This window comes from Canis aureus, chromosome 9 (genome assembly GCF_053574225.1).
Source record: "Canis aureus isolate CA01 chromosome 9, VMU_Caureus_v.1.0, whole genome shotgun sequence".
Taxonomy (NCBI): domain Eukaryota; kingdom Metazoa; phylum Chordata; class Mammalia; order Carnivora; family Canidae; genus Canis; species Canis aureus.
The window spans coordinates 17,068,413-17,083,916 of NC_135619.1; the positions used below are offsets into that span (position 1 = coordinate 17,068,413).

The 15,504-nt window shown below is 36.9% G+C and overlaps 1 protein-coding gene across 4 annotated transcripts in view; it reads right to left on the minus strand.

The window, feature by feature from the left end:
* Positions 1-15,504, minus strand: part of LOC144320448 (uncharacterized) — a 77,859-nt gene that overhangs the window by 12,642 nt on the left and 49,713 nt on the right. For 3 of the 4 annotated variants that reach the window (XM_077909024.1, XM_077909023.1, XM_077909025.1), the window contains 3 exons: positions 5,858-5,979; positions 4,115-4,253; positions 783-904 (listed from right to left, as the gene is read on the minus strand). In XM_077909024.1, the coding sequence (XP_077765150.1) occupies positions 783-904; positions 4,115-4,253; positions 5,858-5,941 (345 nt within the window). In that variant the 5' untranslated portion in view covers positions 5,942-5,979. Of the gene's footprint in view, positions 1-782; positions 905-4,114; positions 4,254-5,857; positions 5,980-8,371; positions 8,519-15,504 lie in introns of those variants that run through there. The other variant, XM_077909026.1, reaches the window with a different exon arrangement.

Consider the following 15,504-nt stretch of genomic DNA (forward strand, 5'->3'; position numbering starts at 1 on the left):
AATCATAGAATAAAAGCCTTACTACTGAAAAATAAACTAAGCACTAAATAGTTAACTGTTGCCGTTTAGAGCAGGCAATGGATGCTGGGAACTGATAGTGCCTGTTTCTGGCATGAGTCTCTACTGCTGTTGGCCATATGTTTTAACAAGTCTGCTAATAACAACCAGAAACCACATTTAAGTTTTCTGATAAAATCAGTTAAGAGCATTAGAAATACTCATGATTTGAAATTTTTAAAAAGCCACATTGAAGTGATATTTCAGACACAAATGTCCACAAAGTTGAATCATAGAAAATTGGAGCAAGATGTGTCCTCGGATATCATTTAGTTAGCTTACTTACGGGTGAAGAACTTGAAGCCAGGGGTGTTAAGTGACTTTGTTATGGCCACATGCAATTTCGTAAGTCAAGTAAATTTTATAAAAGCTTTAAATTTTTTTAATAAAAGCTTCTATAAAAGCTCTTATCAAGGCTCAGTACACTATTTTAGCACAGTATAAAGAAAATGAAATTAGGAGGTCAAAAACAAAGTGTTATGAAGGTCACCTGCTTCTGCTTTGTTGATACTCCTCCAGCTGTGTCATAGAGACTCAGAAAAGGAAATCAGAGAGCTGGCCTTTGAAATTCCAAGTTCAATATAATATTTTAACCTTATTTATTCTGTTACTCTAATAAATAAAGCCAAGCTGTCACCTTGGATGGTGACAGGCCAAACTGTTGCTAGCAGCAGGAGGAGAAAGTATTTTCCCAATGTTGATTATGTCCACAAGCTGGACTTTACCCCATAAAGGACCGTGCCAAGCCTGGAGCCAACGTCAACCAAGACTTTTCCCGACAGATCAGGGAGTACATGATGATAAATGAACTTCAATTCCACGAGGGAGAAGGAATGAGAAATAAATCCTGGAGGATTAGAACAGAATAAATATCAAATTGTGCTTAGGTATTACACATTCTATTCTGTATTTCTAATTCTTTTATCTATATTTATAAAGCATATTTCATGTTTTTCTCTTCATCAATGAAAGCCATTCAGAAATTGTTTAGAAAAAGTTTATGTGATAATCTTGCACTCATTCACCTGAGCTATATTAGAGAAAATAATAATGAAGTCTCCGACATTTATTCATTTTTACTTTTTAAAGATTTATTTATGTACTTGAGAAAGAGAGTGAGAGCATGAGCAGGAGGGGCAGAAGGAGAGGGAGAGAATCCCGAGCAGACTCCACGCTGAGTGCAGAGCCTGATGCAAGCTCAGGGCTCACAACCCTGAGAGCATGACCTGGGCTGAAACCAAGAGTCACATGCCTAAACTGCTGTGCCAGGTGCCCCAAAATCTCTGACATTTAAAAGGCCTCTAGGGAATAGCTGCCCAGCAACCTGTCCCTATCCCTGTGTCCGAAGGTCCTTGGTTAGTCTTTTATTTTCCCATTTTTCCCCCTATGATTGTTATTCTGTGCGATGCTTCCTAACTCCCGTATCATCTGGCTTTCTCACCTTAGTCCAGAGCAACCACAGACTAGCCCCATATTACTGCATACAATATAGACTACCAAATGAATGACCATCTCTGGAGTTGAGCAATGTGGCAGCCCTGACCAACCTAAGATATGTTCTGGAGTGCAGGGAAGGGTGTTATGAAAGGAAGTAAAGATACTCCCAGAAATTATTATTTCCCCTAGTTTAATTGCTACAATTTTTAAATTGCTACAGACTTCCTAGCCCATCTTCTCACTCCACTGTTTCTGTAATCAAGTATCTGGGAGAGCCTGCATGTACTTTTTAAAAACTTCCTATATTATGTCCTACATAATATATTGGTCAGGAAGGGGAGAAACTTTGGCCATATCTAAACGATGATAGATGGTGGCAAAGAAAATGGAAGTAGGCAGGCTAATAATTCCTTGAAAGAAAATAAAAGGGTGTGACTGGGGGTGGGGTGGGTTTTGACCACCATCGTACTGGTCTGCCTAGAATCTTCATCTTCACTACTCTGTCACTTTAGCACTTCTGCTTTGGGTTACAGAGTCATCATTAGTGTGTTATAGCTAGACAAGCCCCATGTCATATATTGGAAGAAAAGTTCCCCAGATGATAGTTTTTTTCAGATTTACTCTAGTTATATGGGCTGGCCTACATACCTAGTCACTATTTACAACATGATTTCTATGGGAAAATATATCCTAATCTTCAAAATTTTATTTGTCAAACATATATCTTTAAACTTCAATAAATCAGGGGCACCTAGGTGGCTCAATTGGTTGAGCATCCAACTCTTGATTTTGGCACAGGTCAGGATCACAGGGTTGTAGGACTGAGGCTCATGACAGGCTCCTCACTCAGAGGAGAGTCTGCTGGAGATTGTCTCTCTCCACTCCCCCAAATTAAATAAATAAATAAATCTAAAAAACCCCCTATAAATCAGATCTGATATGATTCACTTTTTAGTTTTCCTTCTATGATTCTTATCTAAGTCCTTTTCTATTCTGTGAATTTCAACCACCTCCAATGGAAACTATAAGTGCTATCTAAAAATAGAATCTTAAATAGATCAGGAAAGTTTAATTCCCAATTATAATGTAGATACAATATACTTGTATTAGCAGCATATTACAAATTTGGCAGTAGTTAAGTAATATGAACACAAGATTACTTACCTGGAGAGCAGGCCACTCTAAGCCATTAACTCTGCATCTAAGTGACCAGAAATATTGAAATATAGCATGTCTAAAGTAATAGCCTAAGCAATCATATCCAATTTGAACTATATATATATAAAAATAAAAAGATTATATAAAAGATTTATAAAAGATTTTATATAAAGATTATATAAAAGATTTTATATATATAAAAGATTTTAAAAGATTTATTTATTTGAGAGAGAAAGCATGCCCATGTGTGAGTGGTAGGGAGGGCCAGAGAATCTCAAGTAGACTCCTTGCTGAGTGCAGAGCTTGATCCCACAATCCTGAGACCATGACCTGAGCTGAAATCAAGAGTCTGATGCTCAACCGACTGAGCCACCCAGGTGCCTCTTAAGGAAGAATACAGTAACAGAAGAGTTAACATATTAGCCACATGGGGTCAGTCTAGTTTCCCATTTTGGACACAGGTACTCTATCTGAGGGACAGAGATGCAGTAGACTTTTTGTCACTAGAGTTGTCCTCTGTTACGGACTGTAGATATTCTACTAGGTCAAATTATGGCCTGAATAAACTCTTCCTCAAGATCATCACTGTTTTCTGAATCCATGCCTAATCAACAGTATCTGATTACTATCTGACTTCTCAAGTAGATGCTTTTATAGGGAGAACATTTCAGCCCCCTTGTAGTTACATTTCTGTTTGTGAATTAGCATTATGGTTTATCTATGAATCTCTTTGAAGTAAGGAAAGTATAAGTTGGTTTCCTGGTTCTCAGTCACTTGTGATTAGTTTCTGGACCTGCAAACTCACCTCTGATTAAACAGTTTCTGTGAAAAGCAGAGATACCCTGCTGGGACCCCTGGGCGGCTTAGTGGTTGAGTGTCTTTGGCTCATGTATGATCACTGGGTCCTGGGATCGAGTCCTGCATCAGGCTCCCCCACAGGGAGCCTGCTTCTCCCTCTGCCTCTCTCTCTGTGTCTCTAACGAATAAATAAATGACATCTTTAAAAAATAAAAAAGAAAGAAAAGCAGAGATACCCTCCTCGGAGACATTAAGTGGCCCAGCTTCCCCGGACAATACTGCTGTTTGGTCTCCCTAATCTCAATAATCAGTAATGGCTATGCTACAGGGTTGGCCTTTTCCTTTCAAAAAACACCCAATGGGCAGCCCCGGTGGTGCAGCGGTTTGGCGCTGCCTGCAGCCCAGAGCCTGATCCTGGAGACCCCAGATGGAATCCCACGTCGGGCTCCCTGCATGGTGCCTGCTTCTCCCTCTGCCTGTGTCTCTGCCTCTCTCTCTCTCTCTCTCTCTCTCTCTCTCTCTGTGTCTCTATGAATAAATAAATAAATAAATAAAACAAAAAAACAAAAAAATGAAAAACACCCAATGACTTGGTCAAGAATTTGTGTTCTCAGAACAATGTAAAGTACACACAGTCGTCAGATTTGCACACTTGAGTGCCTACCTAAAGGTGCAGTCTGATGTGAGCCACACACCATACAGTAGTTTCTGCTCATTTTTCCTTCCTCACATAATGAATCAATAAAGTCTTCATCATAAAGGAATGCATCAACGTGAACTGTGGGTTCTGGCTGCTGCTCTATCTGGTGGAGAGAAGAAGAACTTCAAAAGAAACCAAGTACAAAGGAGTCTCTTTTTATTGCTAAATAAGGCAAAACATCAGTGGTTCAGATGCTAAAATTCCGAGAGCAACAACAAGGCACAGAAAGACAAGTTTCACTTATTAAAGAGCAACCCTGCTCTTCCTTCATTCTTTTTTTTTTTTTTTTCCTGAGACACCAGCAACTCTTAATTTGGTCTGTAATGATACAAAGCCTGGCTAGGGGAAATATATAAAATTTGAATTCAAGGAGTATTTATTTTGTGGCCATCTCGTCCATCCTAGGTAGTATATTTTACAAATAAAGAAACCCCCATTCAGAGATTTCTCCAAAGAAATGACCAAAAGAGGGGAAAGAATTGAAACTAATACCAGGTCTCCTGAGTCCCACACATCAGTGACTTAGCAAGTGATCTTTTCCCAGAGGCAAAGTTTTCAAATAATAAAAACATTAGTACAGTTTCATGCTTACAACTAATAGCCCTTTATTAATACTGGTAATACATGATATAATAGCAAGTGGCAACAAAGAGAAAAATGTCTGATTCCTTTTACCTTAACTATAATAATCAACTTATCCACTTAGAGATCTACAAAATTCTATCTACACCTACACACACACATCTATATTGTAAATGTGTAAAACACATGGACATACACAAGAACCAGAAGGAAACAACAGAAGATACAAATAGTTTGTTAGGAGAAGGGATTATGGGTCGACCATTACATTCAAGGAATACTTTTTTGTTGTTTCATATATTTTGGTATATCATGCTACTGATAGGACTGCCTTATGAATAATATCCAAACTATACTACAAACATTTTTGTCAGTTTTTATATTAGCCACTATTTTCCACCTTTGGGAGTACTGTGACTGGATGTTTACTAAGATTTGCTAGTGCTCACAATATGCACAGCACTGTTACAAATGTACATGATTTGGTTCCTCTGCTTAGGAATCTACGTAGTAAAAAACCACATGGAGGGGTGCTGTTTTCAGATTAGTGGGAGAAGACATTATTATTATTATTTTTGCTTTAGGAAACAATATTCTCAGTATATGTACCCGATAAAAGTTGAGGTTTAAAGGGACTTGGATGAGGGGGCGGTCTGTAGAAGAAAAATGAGAACTTATTTTAGGAATGAAGGAACAGGATAAGCAAAAACCATATGGCACAAAAGCAGGAGAAGGAAACAAAGAGATGAACTTCACCTCTGGCAAAAGTGGGGGATGTGGAACAGGAAAGAGAAAACCAGGACAATGATGGAGGCAGGGCCAGATTACCGTTGGGCCTTGTTTTTGTGTGTGTGTGTGTGTGTGTGGGAGGGGGGAGGACGTGGAGGGAAGGGGGTTGAATGCCTGGCAAACAGGATGCCCTCAAAAAAAAAAAATTTTTGTCGAATGAATGGGGAGCCAGAGGATTATGGACTCAAAAGAACTGGGGACATCGTTGAAGCACCAAATGAAAAATTGTTTTTAAAGCCAAATTCAGGACTAATTAGACTGGAGAGGCTGCAGGATTAGGGAAGACTAGGAGAACCCTCAAGGAGCAGTAACGGTACATTAATTTAATGTATTTACTTTTCGGAGGGATAGATGTTCTGAGGACAGCATTGTGTCAAGAGGTAAGCAATTCCGAAGGTCCTCCGCTATGTTTTTCAACATAATGTCATTATTGTCTTGAGTGAATTCATCAAAATCTCCTGGAAAAAAAAAAGAAATCTCTTTTTTGGTTTTGGTCATACCTAGACTAAGTGAACACAACGGACATATTTTCCATTAGCATCAAATTTGTAGCAATAAATAAACCTTCTAACCAATGAAATATTCGAAGTCTAATGAATGTTCCATTTCAAATATCGAGTTTTTCCTTTTTCTAAACCATCTGAAAATACAAAACATGGGGCACCTGGGCGGCTCAGTAGTTAAGCTTTTGCCTTTGGCTCAGGTCGTGATTCCGGGGTCCTGGGATCGAGGCGTGCATTGGGCTTCCTGTGAGAACCCTGTTTCTCTCTCTGCCTCTCTCTCTGTGACTCTCGTGAATAAATAAAATATTCTTTTAAAAATACAAAACTTAAAAAAAATAAAAAATAAAAAAATAAAAATATAAAACTTGACTACTTCAGCCTGTTTGAGAAAAACAAAAGCAATTAAAAAATATATAGTATTTTAACTGTTTTTACTCAAGAACAGCACTGCCATTAGTTTGTAGGGTTTTTTTTTTTTTTTTTTTTTTTAGTTTGTAGGGTCTTAAACTCACCAGTAAGTAGTCAAATATTCCTTCTCTGACTATACAGATCTGAGAAGTATAGGACATATCACAGAGATTATTAAAATGATAATTTAGATCTGAGTACCCCTGCCTTCAATAAAATATACCTAAGACTTCAGATAATAAGCACTAACAACGGCTGGCACCAACCATATAATAAACTTCACAATAATCATGTTGCCCTGCTGCATTTGAGCAGCAGATAAATGATCATTAAAATAGCATGTTTCTGGGGGTGCCTGGCTGGCTCAGTTAGTGGAACCTGTGACTCTTAATCTCGGGGTTGTGAGTTTAAGCCCCACATAGGGTGTAAAGATTACTTTAAAGAAAAAAGTGTATTTCTGATGGTTATGGTGTACTTTTGGATGATGTGACAAAGAGGGGAGGGGAATGGGAGGGAGAGAGAGTGTGTAGCAATAAAGATGGAGAAGATCTGGTTAAGAGATTGACAGCTGTTGCATCTAGGTGAGAGTATAAAAGTGGTGTTCATTGTTCTGTTTTTTCTACTTTTCTGTGTGTTTAATTTTTTTGGTTCTAAAACAGTATTATTTCTAAGTGGGCTCATATGTAATTTTAAATAGAATGTGACTTATCTGGAAGTAACATACTCCTAAAGTTAGCTACTGTCTGGGATGCCAAATGTAGACTAGAAAGCTCTACTAATGAAAATATTTTACCTTTCTCTTAAAAGACTTTCTTATATTGAATTTTTGCTAGAATAAAAGCACCTCAAGGGAATTGTTTATTACTCTAAAACAGAGTAAAAAACAGTTCTAAAACAGAAGGAAAACAAGGAGATCCTGAAGGGTAATGTCATCTGTGTCCATATCCCCTGCTCTCAAATCTTTGGTTATTTTTAAGTAGGCTCATGATTTTGTTCTTAAAAAATAATTCTTGTGTTGGTGCAGAATGCTATTTTCATGTCACTATTAACGAAAGTTACAAAGCAGGCCAACAGCAGCACAAGGAAATAAAATGGAGGTTTTCTATTTCTAAATACAAGTGCTCATCTTTTTAGCTATACTACTCTGTGCCCTGTATATGAAGGATCTTTTTCTGCATTAACTTCTCACTGAGCAGTCATAGTTAATACAAAGATTTGGCTCTCTGAACTGATGAGGAAAGGCATTTGAGCCGTTTTATCCTTCTTGCCTATCTAGTATAATGTTCTAAGCTGTTGCTTCAAATTATTTCTAGAAGGAGGCAGAATATAAGTTAGAGTAACAAAAATTCTATTAAAATTCATTCCAAATTGTTTTCAGTGGAACTTAAATAGCATCTGTGATACGTTTTTTTAAAAAAAAAAAAGGCCTTTTTAACTGTATTTGTAAAATCTAATTAAATCTTCCTAAGGTGCTAATTAAACATTTATTTAAGTAATCTCAACAGTCAACATGGGGCTCAAACTCATGACCCTGAGATCAAGAGATGCATGCTCCTTGGACTGAGCCAGCCAGGCGCCCCTCAAAGTGCTAATTAATACCTAACAACCGCTTAGCTTCCTTCCCTCCATAGATAGAACACTGTCTGGGAGCCTGTGTGACTCACATTTAAGTCTAATAATATCATTCCCACTAGTGATCCTTAGCAGGTTCTCTCAATTTGTAAATGGTGAAACTAGAGGAGCCACTAAAAATCTCATTATGTGAAACTAAGATATTCCCTATCCCAACTTCTTTGGACTTAAGTCTGTAATATAAAGTCATGTTAATGAAACAGTTTTCATGTGGTTCTGCCTTATAAAATGAGTCTTAACAGTGAAAAGGGAACTAGACTATGAACGATTACCAATGGGCCCATCCTTTTACACATCTCCGATATACCTAGGATAGTTGTTTAGTTTTTGCTTGAACACTTTCAGGGCCAGCATTTCTTCCATGTGGTGGAGCCAGGATCTGCCGCTCTGTAACATTAACTCATTTTTCCAGTTTCAGCCTGGGAGGAATCATCGTCTTCAATGTAAACAACATTTACTGAATGAACACTTCTGACATGCTAGACTTGGTGTGGTGCTTTTCACATGACATTTAATCCTAAGCAACCTACAAGTGGTACTATAATCACTTCTATTTTATAACAACAGCACCAAAAAATCTAAGGTCAGAGGTTTAAGTTACTTGCGTCCGGTCATATTGGCCAGAAAGTGGTGAAGCTGGGGATTGAATGCAGGTCTAGACTAAGTTCAGACTAGAACTTTTTTTTAAGGTTTTATTTTTAAGCAAATATGTGAAAGAAAAAAAAAAGTAAATATGTGGAGCTTGAACTCAACCCCGACACTGAGAGTCATATGCTCCTCCGACTGAGCCAGCCAAATGCCCCCTTAGTCTGAACTCTTAATTACTACACCAGACAGTTCTCTAAAGTGGCAAAGAAGGTAGCTGGCTAGTAACAGTTCTCTTACCGCTATCATAGTTTTCTCTTCTCCCCACCTCTGACCACAGTTCTCCATATGACGTGCAGTCGTATCCTTTGCCATTGGCTTCCAGACTTGTTTAACAGAACCCTTTAAATGTGGCCCTGCAACCAACACTAGGCAATCTAGTTCTCTAATCCATGACTATACCTTAGTTTATTCTCTTCTATCACTTTGTAGCATCTAGGGCCCTGATCACTACCACCACAGGGTGATTAGTAGATTTGGAAGGGGGGATGGAGGCAGTGGAGGCCAAAGAGTGTCTCAAAAAGTCATATGTAAAGATTAAGGAAGCTGGAACACTGATAGATAGGAATGGCTGCTAATTTTGAACCATCATAATAGATTTCCAGCTGTCTGAAATAGGTTTGAGAGTCAACATCCTAATTAACATGAGCATCACCAGTCAGGATGAGAGATACTAAGAAACTGTATATTAAATTCAGTCATTCAAAAAAGGTAGTATTACATGAAGACTGCATTAATTTATCTCAATATGAAGGATATCAGGTGAAAGCATGAATTGGCACCCCTTACCCTGGACAATAACTCTGATTCAAACACACTCAAGGGTAAAAAGAGATTTTTTTTCAGTTACAGCAATGATTCTTCACCATGGTTCTAGTCAAAGAGATGGGATTTATGTGATTCATAAAGGGCCTAAAGTTGGATGCTTGGTTGTATACATAAATACGTATACTTTTCTAGGAAGAAAGTTCTTAAGAAATCTTCAATAATTATAGGTAATACTACTGAGCACTCTATGTAAGGCACTGTAGGAATTTTTAGTGCAAGAAGGTTAAGATTAGCTTTAGTATCTGTGGTGGCTAGCAAATAACTTCTGAAAAGAACAGCAAAACATTTCTGCCCTACTAATGGCTGTACAGGTAAAAAAAGCATGATACGATAGGATATTACTGACATGTGTAAACACATTGTATATTTACTCTGTTATTAAAGTTCAGTTCCTTCAAACATCATTTCTAAAGGCTGTGCAATATTCTAGTATTGTCTATTTACTTAACCATCGGCTACTTCTAATACACATTTAGATATAGTTAGAATTGTGAAAAATTAAGTACACTGCAACTTACATTTTGGCATCCATCATCTCTTTGCATTTCTGATTATTTCCTTACTATAAATGCCTAGAAGTAGAATTACTTACTATTTTAAAGGCTCTTGCTACATATTGTCAAATTTCTTTCCTTAAAGATTATACCAATTTATCTTAACAGAAAAGAATATGTGTCTCATTAAACCCCTGCAGCATTAAATATTACCATAAAAACAAACTTTGTTGTTTTAATTTGCATTTCTTTAATTACTGGTGAGGCTAACATCTTTTAACATGTGTAATAGCTATTTCAGAATGTGTGGTAACAGTATTATGCTTGGAAAAAGATTAAAGAAAGGTGTTAATCAGTTGCCTGACAGTAAAGTTTTTCTCAAATTACACATGTAGGTGGGAAGGGAGTGGAGGAAGAAAAGCTTCTCTAGAGGCGAAAGTTAATTCTTTCAGAATTTCCTAGTTATTTTTAAGGAAATATATGAGGAAACAGAAACCACCAAAATTGATGGTGTATGAATCAAATCTTACTTTTTTTTAATCTAGTCAGTATCAAGTCCTACTCCCTTTTGCTCGCAAATTCTACTTTCTCTTTATTTCCACTTCAACCACCTCATAACCAGTCATCACCTCACACTTTGACACCTTACACCATGACAAACTCATAACTAGCTCCTTGATATTGGTCTCCCCCCACTATAAAATATCTTGTACATCTATTTTAAACTAATTTCCAAAAAAAAAAAAAAAACTAATTTCACTTTAACCTCACTTTTTTTTTAAAGATTTTATTTTCAAGTAATCTTTACACCCAACATGGGACTTGAACTTACAACCCCGAGATCAAGAATCACACGCTTCACTGACTGAGCCAGCCAGGTGCCCCAAACCTATCACTCGTTTCCCTTAACAGGTTTTCGATATTTTTCTACATTTTAACCTAGCAAGTCTCACTTTAGATATTTAAGGTCTTCTATATCAGCAGAGTCTACCCATCCTATTTTCCATTCTCATTATCCCCTGACATAATTTCTCCTCAAGACAGGCCAATCTCTCCAGTTGTTTTCCATAGTCTTTCCTGTTTATACTATTCCTTTCAACTGCATGACCTTGTCTTTTGCAACAGGGCCTGCCCAATTTATTTTGTCTCCATGAGGTCTTACCCTCAACCTGTAGCCTTAACTCACCCACATCTTTACCTCTAATGACTTAGAGTGCATAATTAAACTGAGTTACATGTTACCTACTATTCATTCATATCACATATTACTCTGAAGTCCCTATTCAAATTTTAAAAATTTATTGAGGGGGCTTCTCGTCCCGGACAAGATGGCAACTTTCCTCACTTTCCCCTGTTCCTCCCCTATAACTATAACTAAATACCCTGGAAATAATTCAACAGGCAATTATGAAGACTCTGAAAGCTAGAAAGGTCAACTGTCTGGGTGTCTTACGATTAAAGAAAGGCCACTGCAGTGAGTTCCCTGGGTTTTCTTTTTATCTTCCATGTAGCTTAGATTGGGCACCAGAAAGACCTGCATCCCAGAGCAACTAACAGACATAGGGGAGAAAAAAATAATTAAGAAAAACTTGCTATCTCTTGCCAAAGACTGGCAAAAAGGGAAGAACAACAAGCGACCTACTGAGAAACCCTAAGCCACACTCCACACGTAGGGCAGTAGCAGACTACCCAGTCTTCAGGCCCTCAACTCAGGGGTATAAACAGACCTAGGTCTGGCATCTACCAGCCATCTGCCCAGTGGTGGAGAACACAGGCCCTGAATTGCTTGTTTCCTTACCCTCACTGGTGGGAGGCAGCTCAGTGAGACAGGGCAGCCCAGAATCTTTCCCCATGCAGGTGACACCAGTATAGATTGAACAAGAACTGTAGCAGTGCCAAAGAATGAAGCAGAACTGAACAGCACTGCAAGGACACTGAAAACTCAATTGTTATCAGGCTAAGAACCAAAAGGTTAAAACTAAGGCAACTGCCTATTAAGATACAAAATCTGAACAGGAACAAGGGTCTTAGCATAATATTCAAAATATCTTGGATACATTCAAAATTATCCTAGCGTAATACCCACAATATACACGATACAATGGAAAATCAATTATCACTCAAAGAACAGGAAAAATAACCACTTGATTCATAATTTGAATCTGACAATCTCTGGATTATTTATCCAATATCCAAATGAATCAGAATTTGGATTATCAGAAAAAGATTTTAAGCAACCATCATAAAAATGCTTTAATAAAGAATTATGAGTTTTCTTGTAACAAGTGAAAAAAAAATCTCGGCAAAGAAATGGAAGTTATAAATAATGAAATGGAAATTACAAAACTGAAAATAATCAATCATCCAAATTAAAAAAAAAGCTTGCTGGAAGGGCTTAATAGCAGAGATGACAGAGGACAGAACCACTGAACTTAAGGACAAGAGATAAAATTTACTCCAACTGAACAACACAGAGAAAAGACTGAATAAAAGGTAGTTGAACAGAGCCTTAGAGGTCTGTGGGTCAATACAAAAAGATATAACTTTGGTATCAGAGTTGCATACGTGGAAGAAAGAGTGTGGGTCTGAAAAGCATGTGAAGAAATATAGCTAACCACCCTCCCCAAATGTGGTTTGTAAGAAGCTGAGAAACTCCAAAATAGGATAGACCCAAAGAAATACACAGAAAGACATATCATAATTAAACTTCTGAAAATAAAAGACAAGGAACAAATCTTAAAAGCAACCTGAGAAACGATTCATTAACTGTAGGCAAATATCAATTTGAACAACAGCAAATTTTTCATCTGAAACCATAGGAGCCAGAGGGAAGCACAACATTTTTCAAGTGCTGGAGAAAAAGGACTGTAAGCTGTGGAGTTTATATCTTTATGAAATTGTCCTTCAGAAATGAAGGGGAAATAAAGACATCCTCAGATGAGGAAAACTAAGAGAATTTGTTGCCAGCAGATTTACCCTTAAAGAATGGCTATAGGAAGTTCTCCAACAGAAAAGAAAGAGCAGAAGGTTTGGAACTTCAGAAAGGAAAGAACAGAATGGGTAAAACTAGAGTAGAATGGGTAAAAAGAGTAGGTATGAAAGACTATCTTTTTGTCATTAGTTTCTTACAACATATTTGATGATTTAATAAAAATTTATGAAATCATCTGATATAGTGTTCAATGTATATTGAGGAATACATAAAACAATTCAATTTAAAAAGTGGTAAAGAGACCTAAATGGAAGTAAGATTTCAATACTTCACTCAAGTGATAAGCACTGATACCAGTAGATGGTGATGAGTTATGCGTATGTAACTACAAAGAAGAGCAATCACAAAGAAAACTATATACTCAGAAAAACAAAGAATTCTAAAACTAGTTCTAGTGATCTATAGGAAGGCAGTAACAGATTAACAGAGTAACAGATAACAGGTTATGAAACAGAAGGAACAAGCAGAAAACAAACAATAAGATGCCAGACTTAAGTTCTGACATAGTAATAATTAATTTTTTTAAAAGATTTTATTTATTTATTCATGAGAGACAGAGAGAGAGAGAGAGAGAGAGAGAGAGAGGCAGAGATACAGGCAGAGGGAGAAGCAGGCTCCACGCAGGCAGCCTACACGGGACTCCATCCTGGGTCTCCAGGACCACGCCCCGGGGCTGAAGGCAGGCGCTAAATGCTGAGTCCCCCAGGCTGAGTCCCACAGGCTGCCGGCAATAATTACTTTAAATGTAAATGCTCTAAATGTATCAATTAAAAGACAGAGATTGGCAAAGTAGATTTAAAAACACAACCCAATAGAAACTCACTTCAAACATAATGACATAGGAAGAATGAATATAAAAGGATAGAAAAAATACATTGTGCAAACTTAAAAAAAATGGTAGCGGCTATATTAATATGAGATAAAGTAGACTTGAAAGCAAAGGAAATTATTAGGAACAAATATAAATATTACATATTTATTAAAGGATCAATCTACCAAAGAACCATAGTTATCCTATGTGCATCAGTAAACAATAGCTTCAAAATACATGAAATAAAAACTGATAGATGTGAAGGCAGAAAGAGGCAAATTCACAATTATAGCTGAGGACTTTAAGGCCCCAATCTTAGCAACTGATAAACTACCGCGCAGAAAATTAGCAAAGATGTAAAACTGAAAAATATAATCGACTAACCAGATGTAACAGATATTTATAAAACACTCTACTAAATAAAGTGGAATACACAGTTTTTTCCATAGAACGTTCACCAGGATAAATTATATCCTGGGTCATAAAACAAATAATAAAAAATTTAAAATAATTGAAGTTATGCAGAGTATCTGTTCTGACCATAATGGAATTAAATTGGAAATCAGTAACAGGTAAATCTCCAAACACTTGGAAATTAAAGAATACACTTTTAAACAATAATAGTTACAGTAATCAAGAGAGTGTGGTATGGTCAGGGAGAGATACGTAAAGCAATAGAATATAATAGAGAACTCAGAAACAGATCCACATAAGAATGCCCAACTGATTTTGATAGCCTTGTCAACAAATGGTGCTGGGAGAAATGGACATCGACACAGGGATAAAAATGAACTTCAACCTAAACTTCACACCTTATGCAAAAGTTAACTTGGATCAAAGAATTAAATGCAAAAGACAAAACCAAAGTTCTCAAAGAAAACTACAACACAGAACTTGACACTAATATAGTGGTGTATAATTTTTAAAGAGGAAAAAAAATGGGAGAAAATCTTTGAGATGTAGAGCTAGACAAAGTTCTTAAAGTTGACTCAAAAAAGGAAAAGTGAGGGGCTCCTGGGTGGCTCAGTGGTTGAGTGTCTGCCTTTGGCTCAGGTTGTGATCCTGGGGTCCTGGGATCGGGTCGCATCTTGCTCCCCGAGGGGAGCCTGCTTCTCCCTCTGTTATATCTCTGCCTCTCTGTGTCTCTCATGAATAAATAAATAAAATCTTTAAAAACAACAAAACAAAAAAGTTAAAGTGAATACATTGGACCTCATCAATATTAAAAACTTCTGCTTTTAAAAACTGTGTTAAGAGGAGGAACAAATTACAGACTGGAAGAAAATATTTGCAAACTACATATATGACAAAGGGCTTATATCTGAAATGTATACAGAACTCTCAAAATGATACAAAAAAATACAATTAAAAAAGGGTAAGAGACATGAACAAGCATTTTATCAAAGAGGATATTCAAATGGCAAATAAACACTTAAACAAAAAAAGGTCAACATCATTAGGGAAATGGAAATTAAAACCCACTACAAAATTAACAGAATGGTTAAATAAAAAAATACTGATAAACAAAATGCTAGTGAGGATGCAGAGAAATTGGATTACTCATATATTGTTTGTATAAATGTAAAATGGTGTAGCAAGTCTGGAAAACAGTTTGGCAGTTTCTGTAAAACTAAAAATGCACTTACCATATGACTCAGCAATTGCACCCT